The 22,400-nt window shown below is 38.0% G+C and overlaps 1 protein-coding gene across 2 annotated transcripts in view; it reads left to right on the forward strand.

Moving 5' to 3' along the window:
- The window catches only part of RNF217 (ring finger protein 217), a 132,329-nt gene that overhangs the window by 104,948 nt on the left and 4,981 nt on the right, over window positions 1-22,400 (forward strand). Inside the window, exons 4-5 of one of the 2 annotated variants that reach the window (XM_022555848.3) lie at window positions 16,264-16,465; window positions 21,128-21,199. In XM_022555848.3, coding sequence (XP_022411556.1) covers window positions 16,264-16,465; window positions 21,128-21,199 — 274 coding nt within the window. The remainder of the gene's footprint in view (window positions 1-16,263; window positions 16,466-21,127; window positions 21,200-22,400) is intronic. The other variant, XM_022555858.3, reaches the window with a different exon arrangement.

A 22,400-nucleotide genomic window follows, 5' to 3' on the forward strand; every position in this document is an offset into this window, starting at 1 on the left:
GACCATGTGCCCCATCACACTCTGCTCACGCCTGCACCCCATTATTCCTCCGACCTCATCTCGTACTTCCTTCACCCTCCTCCAGCCACACTGCCCTCCTGGCTGTGCTTCAAAAACATGAGGCATGGGCTTCCCTGGTGGCGCAGTGGTTGACAGTCCGCCTGCCGATGCAGGGGACACGGGTTCGTGCCCCGGTCCGGGAAGATCCCACATGCCGCGGAGCGGCTGGGCCCGTGAGCCATGGCCGCTGAGCCTGCGCGTCCGGAGCCTGTGCTCCGCAATGGGAGAGGCCACAACAGTGAGAGGCTCGCGTACAGCAAAAAAAAAAACATGAGACATGTTTCCTTCTCAGGGTGTCCATGCCTGCTCTACCCTTTGAAATATTCTTTCCCCAGATATCTACACACCCAGCTCTCTCCCTTCATGTTTTTGAGCAAAATTCAGCTTCTCAGTAATCACTTTCCCCTACCTCAATAGGTAATATGCTCCTTATAGGCTTTATTTTTTTCCATAGCTCCATATTGCTTATCACTATTTAAAATAGTGGATATATTTTGCATCATGAAAGCAGGGATATTGATCTGTTTTTGATCCTTGAGGTACCTTGTGCCTTTAGAGCAGTTCTGGGCACTGTTTAGCACTAAACAGAAAATGGTTGAATGAATGAATGTCATTTTTCTTTCCTCCTTATATGTACTTTTAGTGAGAATCCATTATGTGCTCTGTACAGCATGGTCCTTTTTCTCTTGAAACCCACAGAAGGGGAGACGCAGTGGTTACACGGAAGATGATAAAACACTGTTGCACTTCAGCAGGGCTTTGCATAGAGTATTATAAGAGAGTTCATGGTAAAGGGGACATCTCCGTTCATCTCGGGGAAAGCAGGGAGAGCTAGGTTGTTGAGGATTATTGGGTGGATTTGGCATGATGAAAGGTATCCAGGAGTGGGAGTATTACACTTAAAGGACAGGGCACAGAGCCAGGAAATGAGTGCTGTGTACCAGAGCCACAAGCACTTTGTGGTTCCCTTAGAGTAGGGTTCACAGAAGGAAGTGGTGAAAGGTGGGGCTGTAGAAACAAACAGAAGCCTGGGCTTTGCATGCAATGTTAAGAAACTTGGATTTCATCCTCCAGACTGAAAAGTTATAAACAAGGGAATGGTGGTAACCAATTTATATTTTAGGTTGGTTGCTGTTGATTATATGAAGGTGGTTGTAGACATCTAGAAGGAAATGGTGATTGTATGAGCTAAGGTAATGGTCAAAGGCTGGAGAAGAGAAATATTCGATAAATATCTTGTGGCTAAAACTGTCTGATTTTGTTCAATGGCTGGAGGTGAGAAGTGAGAAGAGGATAACAACAGGGTATTTAGCTTGAGTATCTAAATAGATGGTGATACCATAAACTGTGATAAAATCATGGAGATGGAGTTTTCTTGTTGTTGGGCTAGGGAGCCTTGGAATGGTTATGAGTTTGGTTTTGCTTATTTGACTTTGAAATGGCTGTAAGGCATTACAGGTGCATATGACCCCCAACCAGTTGCTACATGACTCTGCAGCTCAGGAGCCAGGTCTGCAGTGGAAATTAGGAAATGAGATCCAGTGGAGGGAAGTTGAAGCCATTTGAGTATGGAAGAGATCACCCAAAGAGTATGTGCAAAGTGGTGATTCATGGATGGGATTAAGAGGTAAGTGAAGAAACGAAATTGAGTTATTTGTAGTGAGGTGGACAGACCTAGAGTCTGTCATACAGAGTGAAGTAAGTCAGAGAAAAACAAATACCGTATGCTAACACATATATATGGAATAAAAAAAATGCTTCTGAAGAACCTAGGGGCAGGACAAGAATAAGGACACAGACGTAGAGAATGGACTTGAGGACACGGGGAGGGGAAAGGGTAAGCTGGGATGAAGTGAGAGTGGCATGGACATATATACACTACCAAATGTAAAATAGATAGCTAGTGGGAAGCAGCCGCATAGCACAGGGAGATCAGCTCGGTGCTGTGTGACCACCTAGAGGGGTGGGATAGGGAGGGTGGGAGGGAGATGCAAGAGGGAGGAGATATGGGAATATATGTATATGTATAACTGATTCACTTTGTTATAAAGCAGAAACTAACACACCATTGTAAAGCAATTATACTCTAATAAAGATGTTAAATAAAAAAAGAGATAAGTGAAGAAATAGGAACCTAAGAGAGGTAAGAGGAGCCCCTGGAAAAAAGGTGTCACTGAAGCAAGAGTATATCGAAGGTCAGAGGGAAGTAGTGGTCAACTGATTAAATGACACTGAGAGATACAATAAGATAAGAATTAAAAACACGTTCATTGGATTTGGCAATTAGAGGGTCATGGATAATACTCATTTGTTCTTTTAATATTTATTGAGAATATGCTATGTAACAGGATCAGTGCAACTCCCTTTAATAAAATAACAAACAAGATGTACATGATCTGGGCCCTTTCAGATCTTATCAACTGGGAGAGGGTTTGAGCAGAGACATATAATTAAAGAGTTTGAAAATAGAGAGTGAGAAATACTCACTCAAGCAAGTACAGCTTGCTTCTCATTTCATGGATACAGTGCCTTGAATATGCTGTGCTGGGAATGGCCTCCCTACCTCCAAGTCTTCTTAACTGGTGAACTTAATTTATTCTTCATTTCTCAGATCAACTGACACTTCCTTAGAGGAGCTTCTTCTGACCCTTAGACCAGATCAAGCTTCTTAAGTATTCTCTTCATACCATATCCTTTTCCTTCATAGCTTATGAGTGTCTGTTTATTTGCAGAATTGATTATGTCTATCTACAGCTTAGACTAAAATCTCCTTAATGGCAGAAGCCATGTCAGATTTTATCAATGGACAAATAAATATTTATTGAGTGAATGAATGAATGTTTCCTGGAGAAAGACAGTTGATCTGGATGTTTCAGTAACATGGGGTTGTCGGTATATAGCTCAGCAGTAGAATATTTGACTGCAGTAACATGGGGTTGCTGTCAACTGAGGAAGAATTGAGAGGTGAGTAAGAAAAGCAGTGAAAATATTCTTTTAAGAAGCTTGGTTAAAATGGAAGGGTGGGAGTAATCATAGGCTAGAAGGTCATGTGGAATTAAAGGAAGGATTTATTAGGATGGGGAGACACCTGAGCTATTAGCTGGCTAAGTCGTGCAGTCACAGAGGGGAAAGGGTAAAGATGAATGGGAAGGAGGGGAAAACTGACATCTGGAGATCATGGGGTGTGGGGCTAAGGGAAGTACGGTAAAGAAGAAGGAAGAAAATTAGGGGCTAATTTGTAGTACACTCTACCGTGAGGAATGAGAATCGGACTGTATTCTGCACCCTTCTTCAAAGAATTTGTCATCATAAATCAATCATAAGACTGAAATATGTACGAAATTTCCTATAACTAAGAAAACCAGGACATTGGAGGACAATTAGAGTATTGGCTTTAAAAAGCTAACATAGCAGGAGACACCAAATGATTTTGAAATCATCTTATATATTTTTTGCAATATAGTTTACCATAATAGAGGCCACCATGTTTGACATGACAGATGAGGATTCATTCTGCTTATCCCTTCCCTTTCTTCTCCTTCTAATTTTTGATAATTATTATTTTAGCTCTTCTTTTGATTATCTTTTACCTTTAAATAATATACTGTAACCTTGGTTCAATAGTCTAACAATTTTAGGTGATATATGAGGATCTAGCCCTCCTACAACTCTTTCCACTTCTCTATTTCCCATTTTCTGTAAGCTGTAACTTTGTTTTTATATTGTTAAATTTAATAACATTCACATTCTATTCTAATATAATATTTAATACTTCTGTTATTTCTAAAGGATAATTCTAACATGGGATAACCAATTGGGTATTTACATAATCAAAAACATATAATTATGGAGCAAAGATTACATTTCCTTTTCCATGAGATCACAACTTCTAGGAAAAATGCCTTTTGCATCTTTGCTCACTGTCAATTACTTAATCATGCTGTAGTTTGTTACGCCTCATATTTGGAACTTACATGCCTTTCATTTTGTTTTGTTTTTCCTGAAAGCTCTTACTGTTTTTCTTTCTTCCTTATTGGGAATAGAAATACCACTTTATTTCTCATGTTATTTAATATTTAGCTCCTCAGGAATTCTATTGCTTGGTGTATATTCCATTGTTATTTTTTGAAGATGTTCTTGAAACCAGCTGACTTCCTGTTCTAAATTGGACTGATTGCTTTTCAGCCCTTTCGCTGAAATTTCTCACAACTTTTTTGTATGTGGTAACACTGTCTTTTCTTGACTTGCGCATTCACTTAATGAAGTGCTTCCTTAAGTCATGGCACCAGAAAAGGAACAGAGGAGTCTTAGCATCTCTGGAATTCTTTCATTTTTACCCCCATATATTAATTATTTTGTAATTGGACAACAATTCTAGGTTCATATTTTTAATGAGGTCTTTGAAGACTTTGTGTAGATGTTTGCTTTTTAAATATCCCTGTGTTGAAGAACCTAGGGGCAAGACAGGAATAAAGATGAAGACGTAGAGAATCCGACTTGAGGACACGGGGAGGGGGAAGGGTAAGCTGGGACGAAGTGAGAGAGTGGCATGGACATATATACACTACCAAATGTAAAATACATAGCTAGTGAGAAGCAGCCACATAGCACAGGGAGATCAGCTCAGTGCTTTGTGACCACCTAGAGCGGTGGAATAGCGAGGGTGAGAGGGAGATGCAAGAGGGAGGGATATGGGGATATATGTATACGTATAGATGATTCACTTTGTTATACAGCAGAAACTAACACATGTTGTAAAGCAATTATACTGCAATAAAGATGTTTAAAAAAATCCCTGTGTTATGGAGAATTGGTATAGTGAGATAAGTAAGGAACTGAGAGTTACTCGTGGGATTTTTTAAAACTTTCCTCATAATTATTGCTTCTAATTAATCCCCCCATATCAAAGCCATTGAGGCAAATACATATATTAAAATGATTTTATACATAGAGTAAATTATTTGTTGGGAAAAATAATGCATAACAGCTAATTTAGTTATCATTTCCTGCATAAAGAATGAAATAAGCCTTCAATTCTTGGCGAAAGTGGAGATAAATACTTGTGGGCAGATGTGTATTGATTTAGTTATAAAATAGGTTGGATATTTAGCAGTTCATTTATTGTTATTCTTCCACCTTATAATTAAGTAGAATCTGTATGAAAATAGAAAGCTGAATTCTAGTTCTATTTTTTGGGGGGTTTTTTTTTGTTTTGTTTTTGTTCTTTTACATCTTTATTGGAGTATAATTGCTTTACAATGGTGTGTTAGTTTCTGCTTTATAACGAAGTGAATCAGTTATATATATACATATGTTCCCATATCTCTTCCCTCTTGCATCTCCCTCCCTCCCACCCTCCCTATCCCACCCCTCTAGGTGGTTACAAAGCACCGAGCTGATCTCCCTGTGCTATGCGGCTGCTTCCCACTAGCTATCTATTTTACGTTTGGTAGTGTATATATGTCCATGCCACTCTCTTGCTTTGTCACAGCTTACCCTTCCCCCTCCCCATATCCTCAAGTCCATTCTCTAGTAGGTCTGTGTCTTTATTCCTGTCTTACCCCTAGGTTCTTCATGACATTTTTTTTTCTTAAGTTCCATATATATGTGTTAGCATATGGTATTTGTCTTTCTCTTTCTGACTTACTTCACTCTGTATGACAGACTCTAGGTCCATCTACCTCATTATAAATAGCTCAATTTCGTTTCTTTTTATGGCTGAGTAATATTCCATTGTATATATGTGCCACATCTTCTTTATCCATTCATCCGATGATGGACACTTAGGTTGTTTCCATCTCTGGGCTATTGTAAATAGAGCTACAATGAACATTTTGGTACATGACTCTTCTTGAATTATGGTTTTCTCAGGGTATATGCCCAGTAGTGGGATTGCTGGGTCATATGGTAGTTCTATTTGTAGTTTTTTAAGGAACCTCCATACTGTTCTCCCTAGTGGCTGTACCAATTCACATTCCCACCAGCAGTGCAAGAGGGTTCCCTTTTCTCCACACCCTCTCCAGCATTTATTGTTTCTAGATTTTTTGATGATGGCCATTCTGACTGGTGTGAGCTGATATCTCATTGTAGTTCTGATTTGCCTTTCTCTAATGATTAATGAAGTTGAGCATTCTTTCATGTGTTTGTTGGCAGTCTGTATATCTTCTTTAGAGAAATGTCTATTTAGGTCTTCTGCGCATTTTTGGATTGGGTTGTTTGTTTTTTTGTTATTGAGATGCATGAGCTGCTTATAAATTTTGGAGATTAATCCTTTGTCAACTGCTTCATTTGCAAATATTTTCTCCCATTCTGAGGGTGGTCTTTTGGTCTTATTTATGGTTTCCTTTGCTGTGCAAAAGCTTTGAAGTTTCATTAGGTCCCATTTGTTTATTTTTGTTTTTATTTCCATTTCTCTAGGAGGTGGGTCAAAACAGATCTTGCTGTGATTTATGTCATAGTGTTCTGCCTATGTTTTCCTCTAAGAGTTTGATAGTTTCTGGCCTTACATTTAGGTCTTTAATCCATTTTGAGCTTATTTTTGTGTATGGTGTTAGGGAGTGATCTAATCTCATACTTTTACAGATACCTGTCCAGCTTTCCCAGCACCACTTATTGAAGAGGCTGTCCTTTCTCCACTGTACATTCCTGCCTCCTTTATCAAAGATAAGGTGACCATATGTGCGTGGGTTTATCTCTGGGTTCCATTGATCTATCTTTCTGTTTTTGTGCCAGTACCATACTGTCTTGATTACTGTAGCTTTGCAGTATAGTCTGAAGTCAGGGAGCCCGATTCCTCCAGCTCCGTTTTTCATTCTCAAGATTGCTTTGGCTATTCGGGGTCTTTTGTGTTTCCATACAAATTGTGAAATTTTTTGTTCTAGTTCTGTGAAAAATGCCGGTGGTAGTTTGATAGGGATTGCATTGAATCTGTAGATTGCTTTGGGTAGTAGAGTCACTTTCACAGTGTTGATTCTTCCAATCCAAGAACATGGTATATCTCTCCATCTATTTGTATCATCTTTAATTTCTTTCATCAGTGTCTTATAATTTTCTGCATACAGGTCTTTTGTCTCCTTAGGTAGGTTTATTCCTAGATATTTTATTCTTTTTGTTGCAGTGGTAAATGGGAGTGTTTTCTTGATTTCATTTTCAGATTTTTCATCAATAGTGTATAGGAATGCCAGAGATTTCTGTGCATTAATTTTGGATCCTGCTACTTTACGAAATTCATTGATTAGCTCTAGTAGTTTTCTGGTAGCATCTTTAGGATTCTCTATGTATATAATCATGTCATCTGCAAACAGTGACAGCTTTACTTCTTCTTTTCCGATTTGGATTCCTTTTATTTCCTTTTCTTCTCTGATTGCTGTGGCTAAAACTTCCAAAACTATGTTGAATAAGAGTGGTGAGAGTGGGCAACCTTGTCTTGTTCCTGATCTTAGTGGAAATGGTTTCAGTTTTTCACCATTGAGGATGACGTTGGCTGTGCGTTTGTTATATATGGCCTTTATTATGTTGAGGAAAGTTCCTTCTATGCCTACTTTCTGGAGGGTTTTTATCATAAATGGGTGTTGAATTTTGTCAAAAGCTTTCTCTGCATCTATTGAGATGATCATATGGTTTTTCTCCCTCAATTTGTTAATATGGTGTATCACGTTGATTGATTTGCGTATATTGAAGAATCCTTGCATTCCTGGAATAAACCCTACTTGATCATGGTGTATGATCCTTTTAATGTGCTGTTGGATTCTGTTTGCTAGTATTTTGTTGAGGATTTTTGCATCTATGTTCATCAGTGATATTGGCCTGTAGTTTTCTTTCTTTGTGACATCTTTGTCTGGTTTTGGTATCAGAGTGATGGTGGCCTCATAGAATGAGTTTGGGAGTGTTCCTCCCTCTGCTATATTTTGGAAGAGTTTGAGAAAGATAGGGTTAGCTCTTCTCTAAATGTTTGATAGAATTCGCCTGTGAAGCCATCTGGTCCTGCGTTTTTGTTTGTTGGAAGATTTTTGATCACAGTTTCAATTTCAGTGCTTGTGATTGGTCTGTTCATATTTTCTATTTCTTCCTGATTCAGTCTTGGCAGGTTGTGCATTTCTAAGAATTTGTCCATTTCTTCCAGGTTGTCCATTTTATTAGCATAGAGCTGCTTGTAGTAATCTCTCATGATCTTTTGTGTTTCTGCAGTGTCAGTTGTTACTTCTGCTTTTTCATTTCTAATTCTATTGATTTGAGTCTTCTCCCTTTTTTTCTTGATGAGTCTGGCTAATGGTTTATCAATTTTCTTTATCTTCTCAAAGAACCAGATTTTAGTTTTATTGATCTTTGCTATCATTTCCTTCATTTCTTTTTCATTTATTTCTGATCTGATTTTTATTATTTCTTTCCTTCTGCTAACTTTGGGGTTTTTTTGTTCTTCTTTCTCTAATTGCTTTAGGTGCAAAGTTAGGTTGTTTATTCGAGATGTTTCCTGTTTCTTAAGGTAGGATTGTATTGCTATAAACTTCCCTCTTAGAACTGCTTTTGCTGCATCCTGTAGGTTTTGGGTCGTCGTGTCTCCATTGTCATTTGTTTCTAGGTATTTTTTTATTTCCTTTTTGATATCCTCAGTGATCACTTCGTCATTAAGTAGTGTATTGTTTAGCCTCCATGTGTTTGTATTTTTTACAGATCTTTTCCTGTAATTGATATCTAGTCTCATAGCGTTGTGGTCGGAAAAGATACTTGATACAATTTTAATTTTCTTAAATTTACCAAGGCTTGATTTGTGCCCCAAGATATGATCTGTCCTGGAGAATGTTTCATGAGCACTTGAGAAAAATGTGTATTCTGTTGTTTTTGTATAGAATGTCCTATAAATATCAATTAAGTCCATCTTGTTTAATGTATCATTTAAAGCTTGTGTTTCCTTATTTATTTTCAGTTTGGATGACCTGTCCATTGGTGAAAGTGTGGTGTTAAATGCGTTACTGTCGATTTCCCCTTTTATGGCTGTTAGTATTTGCCTTATGTATTGAGGTGCTCCTATGTTGGGTATAAATATTTACAATTGTTATATCTTCTTGGATTGATATCTTGATCATTATGTAGTGTCCTTCTTTGTCTCTTCTAATAGTCTTTATTTTAAAGTCTATTTTGTCTGATATGAGAATTGCTACTCCAGCTTTCTTTTGGTTTCCATTTGCATGGAATATCTTTTTCCATCCCCTTACTTTCAGTCTGTATGTGTCTCTAGGTCTGAAGTGGGTCTCTTGTAGACAGCATATATATGTGTCTTGTTTTTGTATCTATTCAGCCAATCTGTGTCTTTTGGTGGGAGAATTTAGTCCGTTTACATTTAAGGTAATTATCAATATGTATGTTCCTATTCCCATTTTCTTAATTGTTTTGGGTTCATTATTGTAGGTCTTTCCTTCTCTTGTGTTTCTTGCCTAGAGAAGTTCCTTTAGCATTTGTTGTAAAGCTGGTTTGGTGGTGCTGAACTCTCTCAGCTTTTGCTTGTCTGTAAAGGTTTTAATTTCTCCATCAAATCTGAATGAGATCCTTGCTGGGTAGAGTAATCTTGGTTGCAGGTTTTTCTCCTTCATCACTTTAAATATGTCCTGCCAGTCCCTTCTGGCTTGCAGAGTTTCTGCTGAAAGATCAGCTGTTAACCTTATGGGGATTCCCTTGTGTGTTATTTGTTGTTTTTCCCTTGCTGCTTTTAATATGTTATCTTTGTATTTAACTTTTGACAGTTTGATTAATATGTGTCTTGGCGTATTTCTCCTTGCATTTATCCTGTATGGGGCTCTCTGTGCTTCCTGGACTTGATTAACTATTTCCTTTCCCATGTTAGGGAAGTTTTCAACTGTAAGCTCTTCAAATATTTTCTCAGTCCGTTTCTTTTTCTCTTCTTCTTCTGGAACCCCTGTAATTCGAATGTTGGTGTGTTTAATGTTGTGCCAGAGGTCTCTGAGACTGTCCTCAGTTCTTTTCATTCCTTTTTCTTTATTCTGCTCTGCAGTAGTTATTTCCACTATTTTATCTTCCAGGTCACTTATCCGTTCTTCTGCCTCAGTTATTCTGCTATTGATCCCATCTAGAGTATTTTTAATTTCATTTATTGTGTTGTTCATCATTGATTTGCATTTCTCTAATGCAAATCATCTTGTTTCATCTTTAGTTCTAATGCAAATCATCTTGTTTCATCTATAGTTTCATCTTTAGTTCTTCTAGGTCCTTGTTAAATGTTTCTTGCATTTTGTCTATTCTATTTCCAAGATTTTGGATCATCTTTACTATCATTATTCTGAATTCTTTTCCAGGTAGACTGCCTATTTCCTCTTCATTTGTTAGGTCTGGTGGGTTTTTATCTTGCTCCTTCATCTGCTGTGTGTTTTTCTGTCTTCTCAATTTGCTTATCTTACTCTGTTTGGGGTCTCCTTTTTGTAGGCTGCAGGTTCGTAGTTCCTGTTTTTGGTGTCTGTCCCCAGTGGCTAAAGTTGGTTCAGTGGGTTGTGTAGGCTTCCTGGTGGAGGGGACTAGTGCCTGTGTTCTGGTGGATGAGGCTGGATCTTGTCTTTCTGGTGGGCAGGTCCACGTCTGGTGGTGTGTTTTGGGGTGTCTGTGGCCTTATTATGATTTTCGGCAGCCTCTCTGCTAATGGGTGGGGTTGTGTTCCTGTCTTGTTAGTTGTTTGGCATAGGATGTCCAGCACTGTAGCTTGCTGGTCGTTGAGTGAAGCTGGGTGCTGGCATTGAGATGGAGATCTCTGGGAGATTTTCGCCATTTGATATTATGTGGAGCTGGGAGGTCTCTTGTGGACCAGTGTCCTGAAGTTGGCTCTCCCACCTCAGAGGCACAGCACTGACTCCTGGCTGCAGCACCAAGAGCCTTTCATCCACACGGTCAGAATAAAAGGGAGAAATGGAAGAAAGAAAGAGAGAAAGAGAGGAAGGGAGGAAGGGAGGAAAGGAGGAAGGGAGGGAGGAAGGAAGGAAGGAAGGAGGGAAAGAAGGAGGGAGGGAGGAAGGAAGGAGGGAAGGAAAGAAAGAAAGAAAGAAGAAAATAAAGTAAGATAAAATAAAATAGTTATTAAAATAAATAATTATTAAGAAAAAAAATTTTTTTAAAGAAGTAAAAGAAAAAAACAAACAAAAAAAAACGGACGGATAGAACCCTAGGACAAATGGTGGAAGCAAAGCTATACAGACAAAATCTCACACAGAAGCATACACATACACACTCACAAAAAGAGGAAAGGGGGAAAAAATCATAAATTTTCCTCTCAAAGTCCACCTCCTCAATTTGGGATGATTCGTTGTCTATTCATGTATTCCACAGATGCAGGGTACATCAAGTTGATTGTGGAGCTTTAATCAGCGGCTTCTGAGGCTGCTGGGAGAGATTTCCCTTTCTCTTCTTTGTTCTCACAGCTCCCAGGGGCTCAGCTTTGGATTTGGCCCCGCCTCTGCGTGTAGGTCGCCGCAGGGCGTCTGTTCTTCGCTCAGACAGGATGGGGTTAAAGGAGCCGCTGATTTGGGGGCTCTGGCTCACTCAGGCCGGGGATGAGGGAGGGGCATGGAGTGCGGGGCGAGCCTGCGGTGGCAGAGGCCGGCGTGACGTTGCACCAGCCTGAGGCGCGCCGTGCGTTCTCCCGGGGGAGGTGTCCCTGGATCCTGGGACCCTGGCAGTGGCGGGCTGGACAGGCCCCCTGGAAGGGGGGTGTGGATAGTGACCTCTGCTCACACAGAGGGTTCTTGGTGGCAGCAGCAGAAGCCTTAGCATCTCATGCCCGTCTCTGGGGTCCGCGCTTTTAGCCGCGGCTCACGCCCGCCTCTGGAGCTCCTTTAAGCAGCGCTCTTAATCGCCTCCAGGTACGTGGGGGGTTTCTTGCCTTTTGGGACGTCTTAGGTGTTCTGCCAGCGTTCAGTAGGTGTTCTGTAGGAGTTGTTCCACGTGTAGATGTATTTCTGGTGTATCTGTGGGGAGGAAGGTGATCTTTGCGTCTTACTCTTCCACCATCTTCCTCCTAAATGGTCTAGTTCTATTTTTTAAGATAATTTGTGGGCATTTTATTAAACTAAATGTAAACAACTTGAAGAGGGCAGGTACATATATTGAGTACTCTCTTATTACAGGTGTTGATATGTACTATAAAGAATGTCATAGGCCCAAAAACGATCCGTGCTGTCATTTCTGTCTACTACTATGTGGACTTAATATCAATCTCATTAAAGAAATATCTGGCATATCCTGAACATTTTATATCATGGCTTGTAAATGTAGAGCTATATAAGCGACATTTAGTGCTTAAATATTCAACTCCTTACGTATCAGCCATCCTTATTTGGTACAGATGGAGAGAAGAAACCCTGTTAGTGATAACAAATCAAATGATGTTTGTGGCTTATGGGTAGTCAGTTTAATCTAATGGGTTAGAAATATCTCATCTGTCTTACTCTGTCTCCATTGCTTAAGTAAGAACAGAATTTTTTGTTGTTGTTGCGGCACGCGGGCCTCTCACTGTTGTGGCCTCTCCCGTTGCGGAGCACAGGCTCCGGTCGCGCAGGCTCAGCGGCCATGGCTCACGGGCGCAGCTGCTCCGCGGCATGTGGGATCTTCCTGGACTGGGGCACGAACCAGCGTCCCCTGCATCGGCAGGCGGACTTTCAACCACTGCGCCACCAGGGAAGCCCAAGAACAGAATTTTGGTGCTGAATTACAGCCACTTGGGTGATTGGTATGTTTTTTAGCAGAGCTAAACTGATGAATGTTTTGAAGCTATAATAAAATAACTTATAAAGCTTCACTGAGAAATAAAATGGACTTAACATAAATGTAATTTAAACCTACTTTTTAAGGCTCTATGTTTTAAAAACAAAAATGGCATTGTCAAAGTGTGACCTTTAAAGATATATTCAGGGAAGTCGTTTATCATATGAAATTTATTAGCCTCTGGGTGTTAGGAGTTCAAAATTACAACTTGCTTCTTAGCAAATGTGAAAAGTAATGTCTTCTGTTACAAGTTAACTTGCATTATGTCAGTTCATTTCTATTTAGCATGAAGTTATAAAATATTCATATATAATCAATATATATTTGCAGTAGTATTAAAGGAAGCACTGTGTACTTGATAGTTGGAAATTATGAAACCATTTTCATGATTAAATCATCGCCATTATATGAGTAAAATATTCAAATTAATCTATAGAACTATATAATCCTGCAACGTACAAGGTTCCTGTAGAGTATTGTCAGAACTTAGAATTTTATCACTTCCTGTGCAGAAATATTTTTGGACTAACAGTATTTTAGTTGCCTGCTGTGTTTCAAATATTATTTTAGAAACGAGGAAAGATTGTTAAAAGAGGCTAAAAATTGCAGTCTTCACTATTTAAATGAAATAATAAGTATACCACGTAAAGATTTTAGAACACAATGAAACAATATTACAAGCAGATATAAAATGACAGTAAAAATGATACATGAAATTTTGAGGCAAATGAACTGTCAGTGACTAGTTTAACTTATTAGAGCAAGTTTCTTGTCAGAAAAATTTTTGACATTATTTTAAAGGAAGAATGTGAACTGGCCCAGAGAGCGGCTAAAACAAGCAGAAAGACTCGAACATGCCTTGTACAGGAGGGCAGACATGACTACTCTGTCAGTTAGCAAAGAATACAATTGACCCTCTGGTTTTATCTTAAAGTTTATAATAAGAGGCTGCTTAGCATAATAAAGAAACAGACAAGAATCAAAATACTTTCTCCATTCATTCAAGCAGATTACTTTTCTGAGCTCTGGTTATGAATAAGCATGCCAGTCTCATGGTGTGGTTATGAGGCTTGAAGGCGCTAAGCTAGGTACAGTGCTTGGCATTTAGTAGGCTCTAAACAAATATTAGTCCTTTTCCCTTTACAGGTCACATACAACACTATGCTATGTGGCCAGGAAATCTGTTAAGCTTTAATTACCTCCATATTAAGAGCGATTACAGTATACAGTCCAAAAGTTGAGCATATGATTAAGTAACCTTTATTTTGGGTGCTCAGCTGCTGTCTCTGAACACGTTCTCTCCTAGTGCTCAGGTAGTTTAAAGCATGAGAAATAGTTCAAAGGTTCAGTAGGGCCTTAGCCTACCTCATTCCTTAATACCATCTGCTGTGCTAAATGGATGTGGTCATAGGAATTGTTCTTCAGAATCATTCATAGAAACAGGTGCAATGGGGAGACTAAGGGAGAAATTACCAGGAAGCTAAAGAGCTCAAGCTGCAGAGACCCTCACCTGCTCAGGTCTCCTTAGGCCTTGTATCTAATTTGCATTTGTAATTTACATGCTTCTCCTTTAAGAGGGCCCCCCAATTAGATAACCTTCAGGCCCAACAAAACCTGGGTCGACTCTCACTGGACTGTCTGGTAAAAGAATTCAACGTAATTGAAAAAGATGAGGTGGCCAATAGCAGAAAAAACAAATTTTGCTTCTACTGACCAAATATTGATTGGTAGTTACCCTTGACCACAGATGCTTATATGCCCTTAATCTCAAGCTAGCCCTCACCTATCCAGGAAGGTACTCTAGTCTAGCATCAGCCTAAGAATCACCCAATTGAAGAAGTGAGAAAGGAGATCACCTGGCAATCAGGGAGTGTCAGTTGCATTGCCCTGGTATTTAGTATCTCACATTTTTAGGTGGGTGAAGGGGAAGGGATAGATGGAACCAATATTATACTGATCTGACTCAATATGTGCCCCCAAAATGTTTTAGTCACTGTATGTATATTATCACATTTTTATTCTCATGTAAGTAGTATCTAAATTTTAGCTTGGGAGATAAGAAGTAACCTCCGTACTTACCTGTAACTTGACAGCAACAACAGAGGGAGGTGCTTAGTTGCACAGGTAGCATTGTATACACAGTCCTGTACAAGCATTTGCAAATGAAATTAGAGCTGGAAACTAAAATGGTACTGCAAATACACTTACACCTGCTATCATTTCCTTCCACAACAGGATTTCTTTTCCTTGACATTTATTTACAAAGATTTTACACAATCCTTTCCTTTAAGGAATCCTCTTCATCTCTTCTTATTCCCCAAGCCACCTCGTTCTTGCTGATCATAGCATCAACAAAACATACCTTCACAGCATTTTTTTAATTTGAATTTTATTAATTTTTTTATACAGTAGGTTCTTATTAGTTATCTATTTTATATAAGTGTATATATGTCCATCCCAATCTCCCAATTCATGCGACCACCACCACCACCCCTGGCTTTCCCCCCTTGGTGTCCATACGTTTGTTCTCTACATCTGTGTCTCTATTTCTGCCTTGCAAACCAGTTCACCTGTACCATTTTTTATAGATTCCACATATATGCATTAATATATGATATTTGTTTTTCTCTTTCTGACTTACTTCACTCTGTATGACAGTCTCTAGGTCCATCCATGTCTCTACAAATGACCCAGTTTTGTTCCTTTTTTATGGCTGAGTAATATTCCATTTTGTATATGTACCACAAGTTCTTTATCCATTCGTCTGTCAATGGGCATTTAGGTTGCTTCCATGACCTGGCTGTTGTAAATAGTGCTGTAGTGACCATTGCGGTGCATGTGTCTTTTTGAATTATGGTCTTCTCTGGGTATATGCCCAGTAGTGGGATTGCTGGGTCATATGGTAATTCTATTTTTAGTTTTTTAAGGAACCTCCATACTGTTCTCCATAGTGGCTGTATCAATTTACATTCCCACCAACAGTGCAGGAGGGTTCCCTTTTCTCCACACCCTCTCCAGAATTTGTTGTTTGTAGATTTTCTGATGATGCCCATTCTAACCAGTGTGAGGTCATACCTCCTTGTAGTTTTGATTTGCATTTCTCACCTTCACAGCATTTTAAATTGCCTCCTAATCACTGAGTTCGACGCATGTCTAGAAAGATAAGTGAGTTTTCTTTGGGATGTGTTTGTTTATATCTGTATTATTCAAAATAAGCCAACAGCTTGAGCACCTGAAATGTTATTGAGCTTTACACATGTTTAAAATGTTTGATACAAAGGTGACCTGGGAGAGCATGATAATAAGCAAACTTACAGCCTCAGGAATGCTTTGTAAGGCTTTTATTTTGGTGAAACTAGTAACTGTTATTCCATACATTTGCCAGATTCTACTTTATAAAAAATTTAGTAACCTTTTTTTTCTTTCCCTCTTTCGCTGGTACAGATCCATATCCAGAGAACGGAAGGGTGTGACCATATGACCTGTTCACAATGTAACACTAATTTTTGTTATCGATGTGGGGAGAGATACCGCCAGCTCCGTTTCTTTGGAGACCACACATCAAACCTCAGTATATTTGGATGCAAATACCGCTACCTCCCAGAGAGACCTCATCTAAGGAGACTAGTGCGAGGGTCAGTCTGTGGTGAGTGTCTGACGTGACTTATACAATCTTCCCCAGGAAGGAAGCAGTGATGACAATAGAACTTAGGAATGTAATAAAATAGCCATGACAAATCTCAGCACCTGCCAGGTATTCTAGTAGAGCCTTTAGCTCAAAATAGGAGGAAGATGTTTTCTCTCCCTTTGAGTTTAAAATTAAAAACTTGTTTGCTAGCAGGGCACTGCTTACATGAGCAAGCAGATTTTGTTCGAAAAACAATTTATTACACTGCAGAAATATGAAGTCATTAGTCTTCTGAAAGCCTATTGTAAGCCACTTGATGAAAGGGGACAATGTCACATTTCTTTTGTAGTGACAGTACCTAGCATTGGTCTTAGGCATATCCTCTATTCATCCATGGAAGGCAAACAGTGCAATTTTAAAAATCCTTATGTTTCAGAGTCTTGTAATGGAGTTCCATTGTACCTATATAGTTGATAAGCCATTGTATATATTTGTATGTATTTTCTGTTGTATTAGTAGTTAATATTAATAGCTAACAGTTAATTAAATGAGCATCAAATGCCCTCATTGCATACAAACCCAAGTTTAAATATCCAAGTGCAATGCTTTTATGGATTGAATTTTTTACCCCTTTCTTCGTCCTCAACAACACACAGTCTCATATACAAATATGCAAAGATAAACACGGATTCCTGCTGTGGCCTAGTGTCACCACCTTTGAGTGATGCAGTGTTCTTCTGGCCTAATAGTTCTTCCAATGGCTCCCTACTCCTCTGGAATATACCTACTGTGAGATTTCTTTCTTTTTCATCATGCAGAACTCCATTATTTCTTTCTCTGGCAGTCTTTCTCATGTATACACAATACTTTTTAACATTGTCTGCGTTTCTTGCTTTCTACTTACTTGTGCCTGGTTACTTCGTGAGACCATCTTTATATCACTCTTTAGCCCTCCATCACTTCATTACTGTTGTAAACTGCTGTCCTCGCTAGAATCATGTCAGGCTAATCAGAACAAAGCTGATGGTAATAATATACTTCTGTCAGGTAAACAATAGAACATATATTTTAAATTTCATTTTATCATGGGGAAAGCAGTGCCATCATTTTCTAAAATCTTATATGATATCTATAAAAACACCCTTACTGAGCTTTAATTAAACATAATTTCCCACAACCAACAGCATTCAATATAGTCAAGATTGGTTTTAATGATTTTCAGTGCTTTTCTGTTTAGTTGCTTATAACGGTATATATTATATTTATATAACCAATATATACTTATAACCAATATATACTTACTAGTTAAACAGACTTTAGAGGGATAGCTAGGGAATCTAACCACTATTTATAACAATATTACCATGAGAAAACTAACTGCAAAATTAAGTTTTAAGCTGTAACCTATTTGTAAGTCTGTACATACAGAAAGCAACCTAAAAACCAAAATCCTTACATTTCCTGCACTGGTAGTCCTTTCCTTTCCTACTTCAATGCCATTTTGTGGCAAAGTGTTTCCTTTCATTTTTGTTTTAAATAATCTTTGATTTGACCGTGCTTTTTTTTTTCCTTTTCGTTTTTCTGTTTAGTCATTCTTAAATAAGGAAAGTCATTTCCTGCCCTATTTGTTCAATAATATTTTGGGTGCATTCTCTTTGAGTCCTTTCACCATTTGCCTAGATGCCACTAGAATTCTCTTTCCAGGTCATAAAATAGAGTCAAGATATTTAACAGCCTGTAGAATGGACAGCCCATAAACATTGTCAGCAGGGAAATATTTTCTTTGTACAGTCTTCTCTGTTTTTATTTTTAATTTTATGGTCAGCTTTCTATAAATGGTTTTCTTTTGGGCCCATTTTCTTTTCTGTGTATGTGTGTGTACTCGTGTGTGTCAGGGTGAACCTGACAAAGGAGGGAGCAGCTGGCCCTATGATAAGCTCTCCCTCCTACACATATTTTTGCACCTCCAGCACAGCCGCCTCGAACTGCTGTTGCACCATCACTCCAAGTATAGTAGGGAAATATGGACTTTTTTCCTGTGGACAAACAAGGAAAAAATACAATAATTCATGTTACCCATTACATTTTACAAAATCAGACAGAATTATTTTATAAGCAATGTTTTTAAATAAAAAGAGCAATTTAATTTCAAACATCTCATCCCTACAAAAGTCAGGAAAAGGTGTTACTCTGTAAGCCCCAAGGTTACGTTCTCCCTGCCATGGAAGAGAGTAGATGGATGACAGCAAAGCCCTCCTGCCCTCCATCCTTGCATGATGGAACCCAGTTTGCTCCTCAGTTTGGGACCACAGCCTGCAGATGTCCTTGGACAGAGACAGAGAAAGGGCCTGCCCTCCTCTCACAGCTGGAGGTTGGAAAACAAGGATGGTCATGTGACCATCTGCCCAGCCACAGATCAGAGGTTCTGCCTCTAGAGAATAAGGGAGAACAGCGATTTGAGGGTAATTAGCAGCCTCTGACATGCAGGTATCTCCCTGGTAGGGAGTAGGTAGGTTATTCAGTGAATGGTGTTGGGAATAAAAGTGACAGAAAGAATGCTTTGTTCTCATATAATTCCATACAAATATTGAAAATATTACATTAAAACATATAATAATAAAGAACATACAGGTCCTTAACTGATTTCTAGTTGGCAAATAATTTATATGAACAAAAGCAATGGAGGCCCCCCCTCCAAAAATAAATATCACATTTTTCAAAAAGAAAAGAAGTCTGGAACCAGAATTGAAGAAATACAGATAGACAATAAACATGTTTTAAAAGATTCAGTGTTATTAGTAGTCAGAGAAATGTAAAAAATGAAATTTTTTTCTGGATATTGATTAGCACATATTTTGTCGAGTTAATACTCTATGCTGGACATCCATACTCTATTGAAATAACTGGAAATTTTGTGCAATTCTTTTACAAAGAAATTTGATAATAATGTGAAGGATATTTTAAAACATGATAAAACATCTAGGTTGACAATGGTTTATTTGCAAGTATAATTTAAAATAGCAGAAAAGGGAACAAAAAATAAATACTAAAATATTTAAATAAGCTAGAATATATGGATATAATAGAATACTATTTCAGCTATTGAGAATGGTATTTTAAAAGAATTATTATTGATCTAGGAATTAGAGAATCTGTGCTTAAATGTCCTCAAGACAGTTTCAAAGGTAGACTTAACGTGTACTGAACATTGATTGCATGATTGTAATAAGTTTATTACTTCCCAAAGAGAGAGAGCACATATCTGGTTATTTGAGTTCTGTGATATTTGAAAATAAAAAAAAATACTGCTGTTACTTTGCAGTCATGTTTCATCACTATTATGAAAATATATTGATAATTACTTAAAAAGGAAACATGAATGAGCACACTGAGCTACATGTGTAGGAAAAAAACCAGATTCTTTTACAATATACAAATCAATATAGTATAAACTCAAGTGTAGCTTTAAGAATGTACAAAATGTAATTGTTCAATGCGATTTAGTATTACTTGATTGATTCTGTCATTGGTGAAAAATGTAAGTAAACCCCATGGTTAGACATTGTGTCAATTGAATGGCAGTTTTTTCAAAATTAGATATTAAAAACTGTATTTTTTAATCTATGTTTTTTCTGTGGTTCCAAAGCCCCTTTCTTAAGAATAAAGAAGTTAATATTTTTCTGACAAATTTCCAACACATGGCTGCATTATGTTTCTGTTTTTTAATGTAATTGGTTATTCCAAATTACTGTCCTTATTTATAGACTGGTGTTGCTGCTTTATTTTCAACAGCTAAGGGAGTCTACTGCAAAGTCCCTCCATTCCTTCCTCTTCTCTTGTTGTGTTTGGGTTGTACAGCTATTGCTGTCACATGTCTTAAGATCAAGATTACTATGTAATGACAAGATATTAACTACTAGCCCCTATTTTTGTGCTAGTGTCTTTTAACGCTAGTAGGATTCCAGTTGTGAACTCTGTGCTATAACTAGAGTTTATTGTAATCACTGCTCAGTTATTCATTTAGAAAAAAAAGTGCTGGTTGATGCCATTTGGCATCCTTATAAGTGCTTCCTTTCTAAGTTTGTTAAAATGATTCATTTGAAAAACCTTCAATATATTGTATGTTTATTGGGAATTTTTTCTAACAGTGGTATTGAAACATCCCATTTGTAATTCAGTGTATTAGGTGTTCATATAGTTAGTTTATTTTGGACCCAGGAAATAAATAAATCACATTTTCAGATGTGGACTTGGGCACAGCCCTCTGTAGCACCTACTAGCTCTCCATTTTGTGACCTAATTAGATTTTCTCCTGCCAGCTCAGAATGTCACTCCTTTCTTAATCTTTCAGAATTTAAAAAATTTAAAATGGAAGAGATCTAAAGGAAAAACACAAAGATGAATGGTCCTGGTGGAATAAAGTGAACCAGTAGCTTTGGTATTTTCTTGCTTGTAAAGGATGATTTATGTGATGTATGACACATGTGCCCAGGACTTGAGTGAAGTTACTGAACTTACATATGTGTATTTGTTCTACACCTGATACATTTCCTTAGAGAAATATTGCCTTAATTTTAATGACTCCTTAAAAAATAACATACATTGTGATATTAAGCATTGCTGAAATTGTTTTTAGTTTTAGTTTAAGACTCTCTAAATGGTTTGCCTTTTGTTTTCCAGCTGGAAAATTATTCATTGCACCTCTAATTCTGGTCTTGGGATTAGCACTAGGGGCCATAGCAGTTGTAATCGGTAAGAAATACTTAATGTATCTGAGATGAGAATTCTCTGAGTGCCACAGAGAGAATATGAGTGTAAATGTAATAGTGAGTCAGTATTAAGTGTAGATGGTACCTGTTCCATGCTTGCTCGAAATAAGCAATCAGCACATGATTTATAGATTCAGAGGAGTGTGTTTCGTACAGGGTGTATTTGTGTGACACTTTCTCAGCCCATGAACACTTTGATTCATGTTTCTTATAAAGCATTATTAGTCCCCTTTTAATACAAAAGTTAATGTAACTAGTATCTTAGCAAAAGATTCCAGTAGACGAGGACCCAGATCTTCCAATTCTGAGTTCAGGTTGGAACATTGAAGAAAAGAGGCTCTGTTACACCTTTGGGTCTTCGGTTAGTTCTAGTAAAAGGGTTCCCTGGGTCAAAAAGATGCTTTTGATGTGGATAGGAACACGTACCCAGCATATACTTGAGCACTAACAAATAGAAAATGTATCAGTGATAAATATAGTTTTATTCATAAAGTATATTAAAATATGTATTTTCGAGCAATGGTTCTCAGACTCTGGAGTGCTTTATAAGAACCTTGAGGGTTGGTTAAAAAACAGGTTCCTGGTTCCTACTCACAGTTTCTGATTCAGTGTAGGGGCCTAGTTCTAAAAAGTTAGGTGATGCTGATGCAGGCGGTCCAAGGACCACACTTTGAGAACCACTGCTGTAGAGGATTTAAAATTAAACACTAGAGCTAAAGGCTGCTTTGATGATTGTTCCACATAGCAGATGGGATTTCTCTTTTTTCCTGAATAAATTGATTTTTATATGTAAAGTTCTGTTTAGCAAGTAATTTGCATGTGCAGGACAGATAGAATTATAAGGTAACTAACATTTAAGTTCTTACAGTGAATGAGGCTTTATGAAGTAAATACTATTATTATCTGCATTTTACAGCTGAGGAAATTAAGGCTTTACTAGGACCTCCCAAGTGGTAGAACTGGGAATCAAAGCTGACATTTGCTCCACTGCCCATTTTCTTAAGTAACATGCTATATGGCCTGAAACCGAAGCATGAATATCAGTGTGCAAGTGATATGACTAGGGATGATAAAGAAGATTTAAGTTTTGATATTTTGATGAAAAACATTCATATCCAAACTGGTATCACAGACTTCATTAAAAGGGGGAGAAGGAGCTGAAGAAAAATAATAAAGAATGAAAT

The sequence above is a fragment of the Delphinapterus leucas genome, chromosome 12 (genome assembly GCF_059928025.1).
Source record: "Delphinapterus leucas isolate spDelLeu-1000000601 "Yukka" chromosome 12, BTC_Dleu_Yukka2, whole genome shotgun sequence".
NCBI classification, from domain to species: domain Eukaryota; kingdom Metazoa; phylum Chordata; class Mammalia; order Artiodactyla; family Monodontidae; genus Delphinapterus; species Delphinapterus leucas.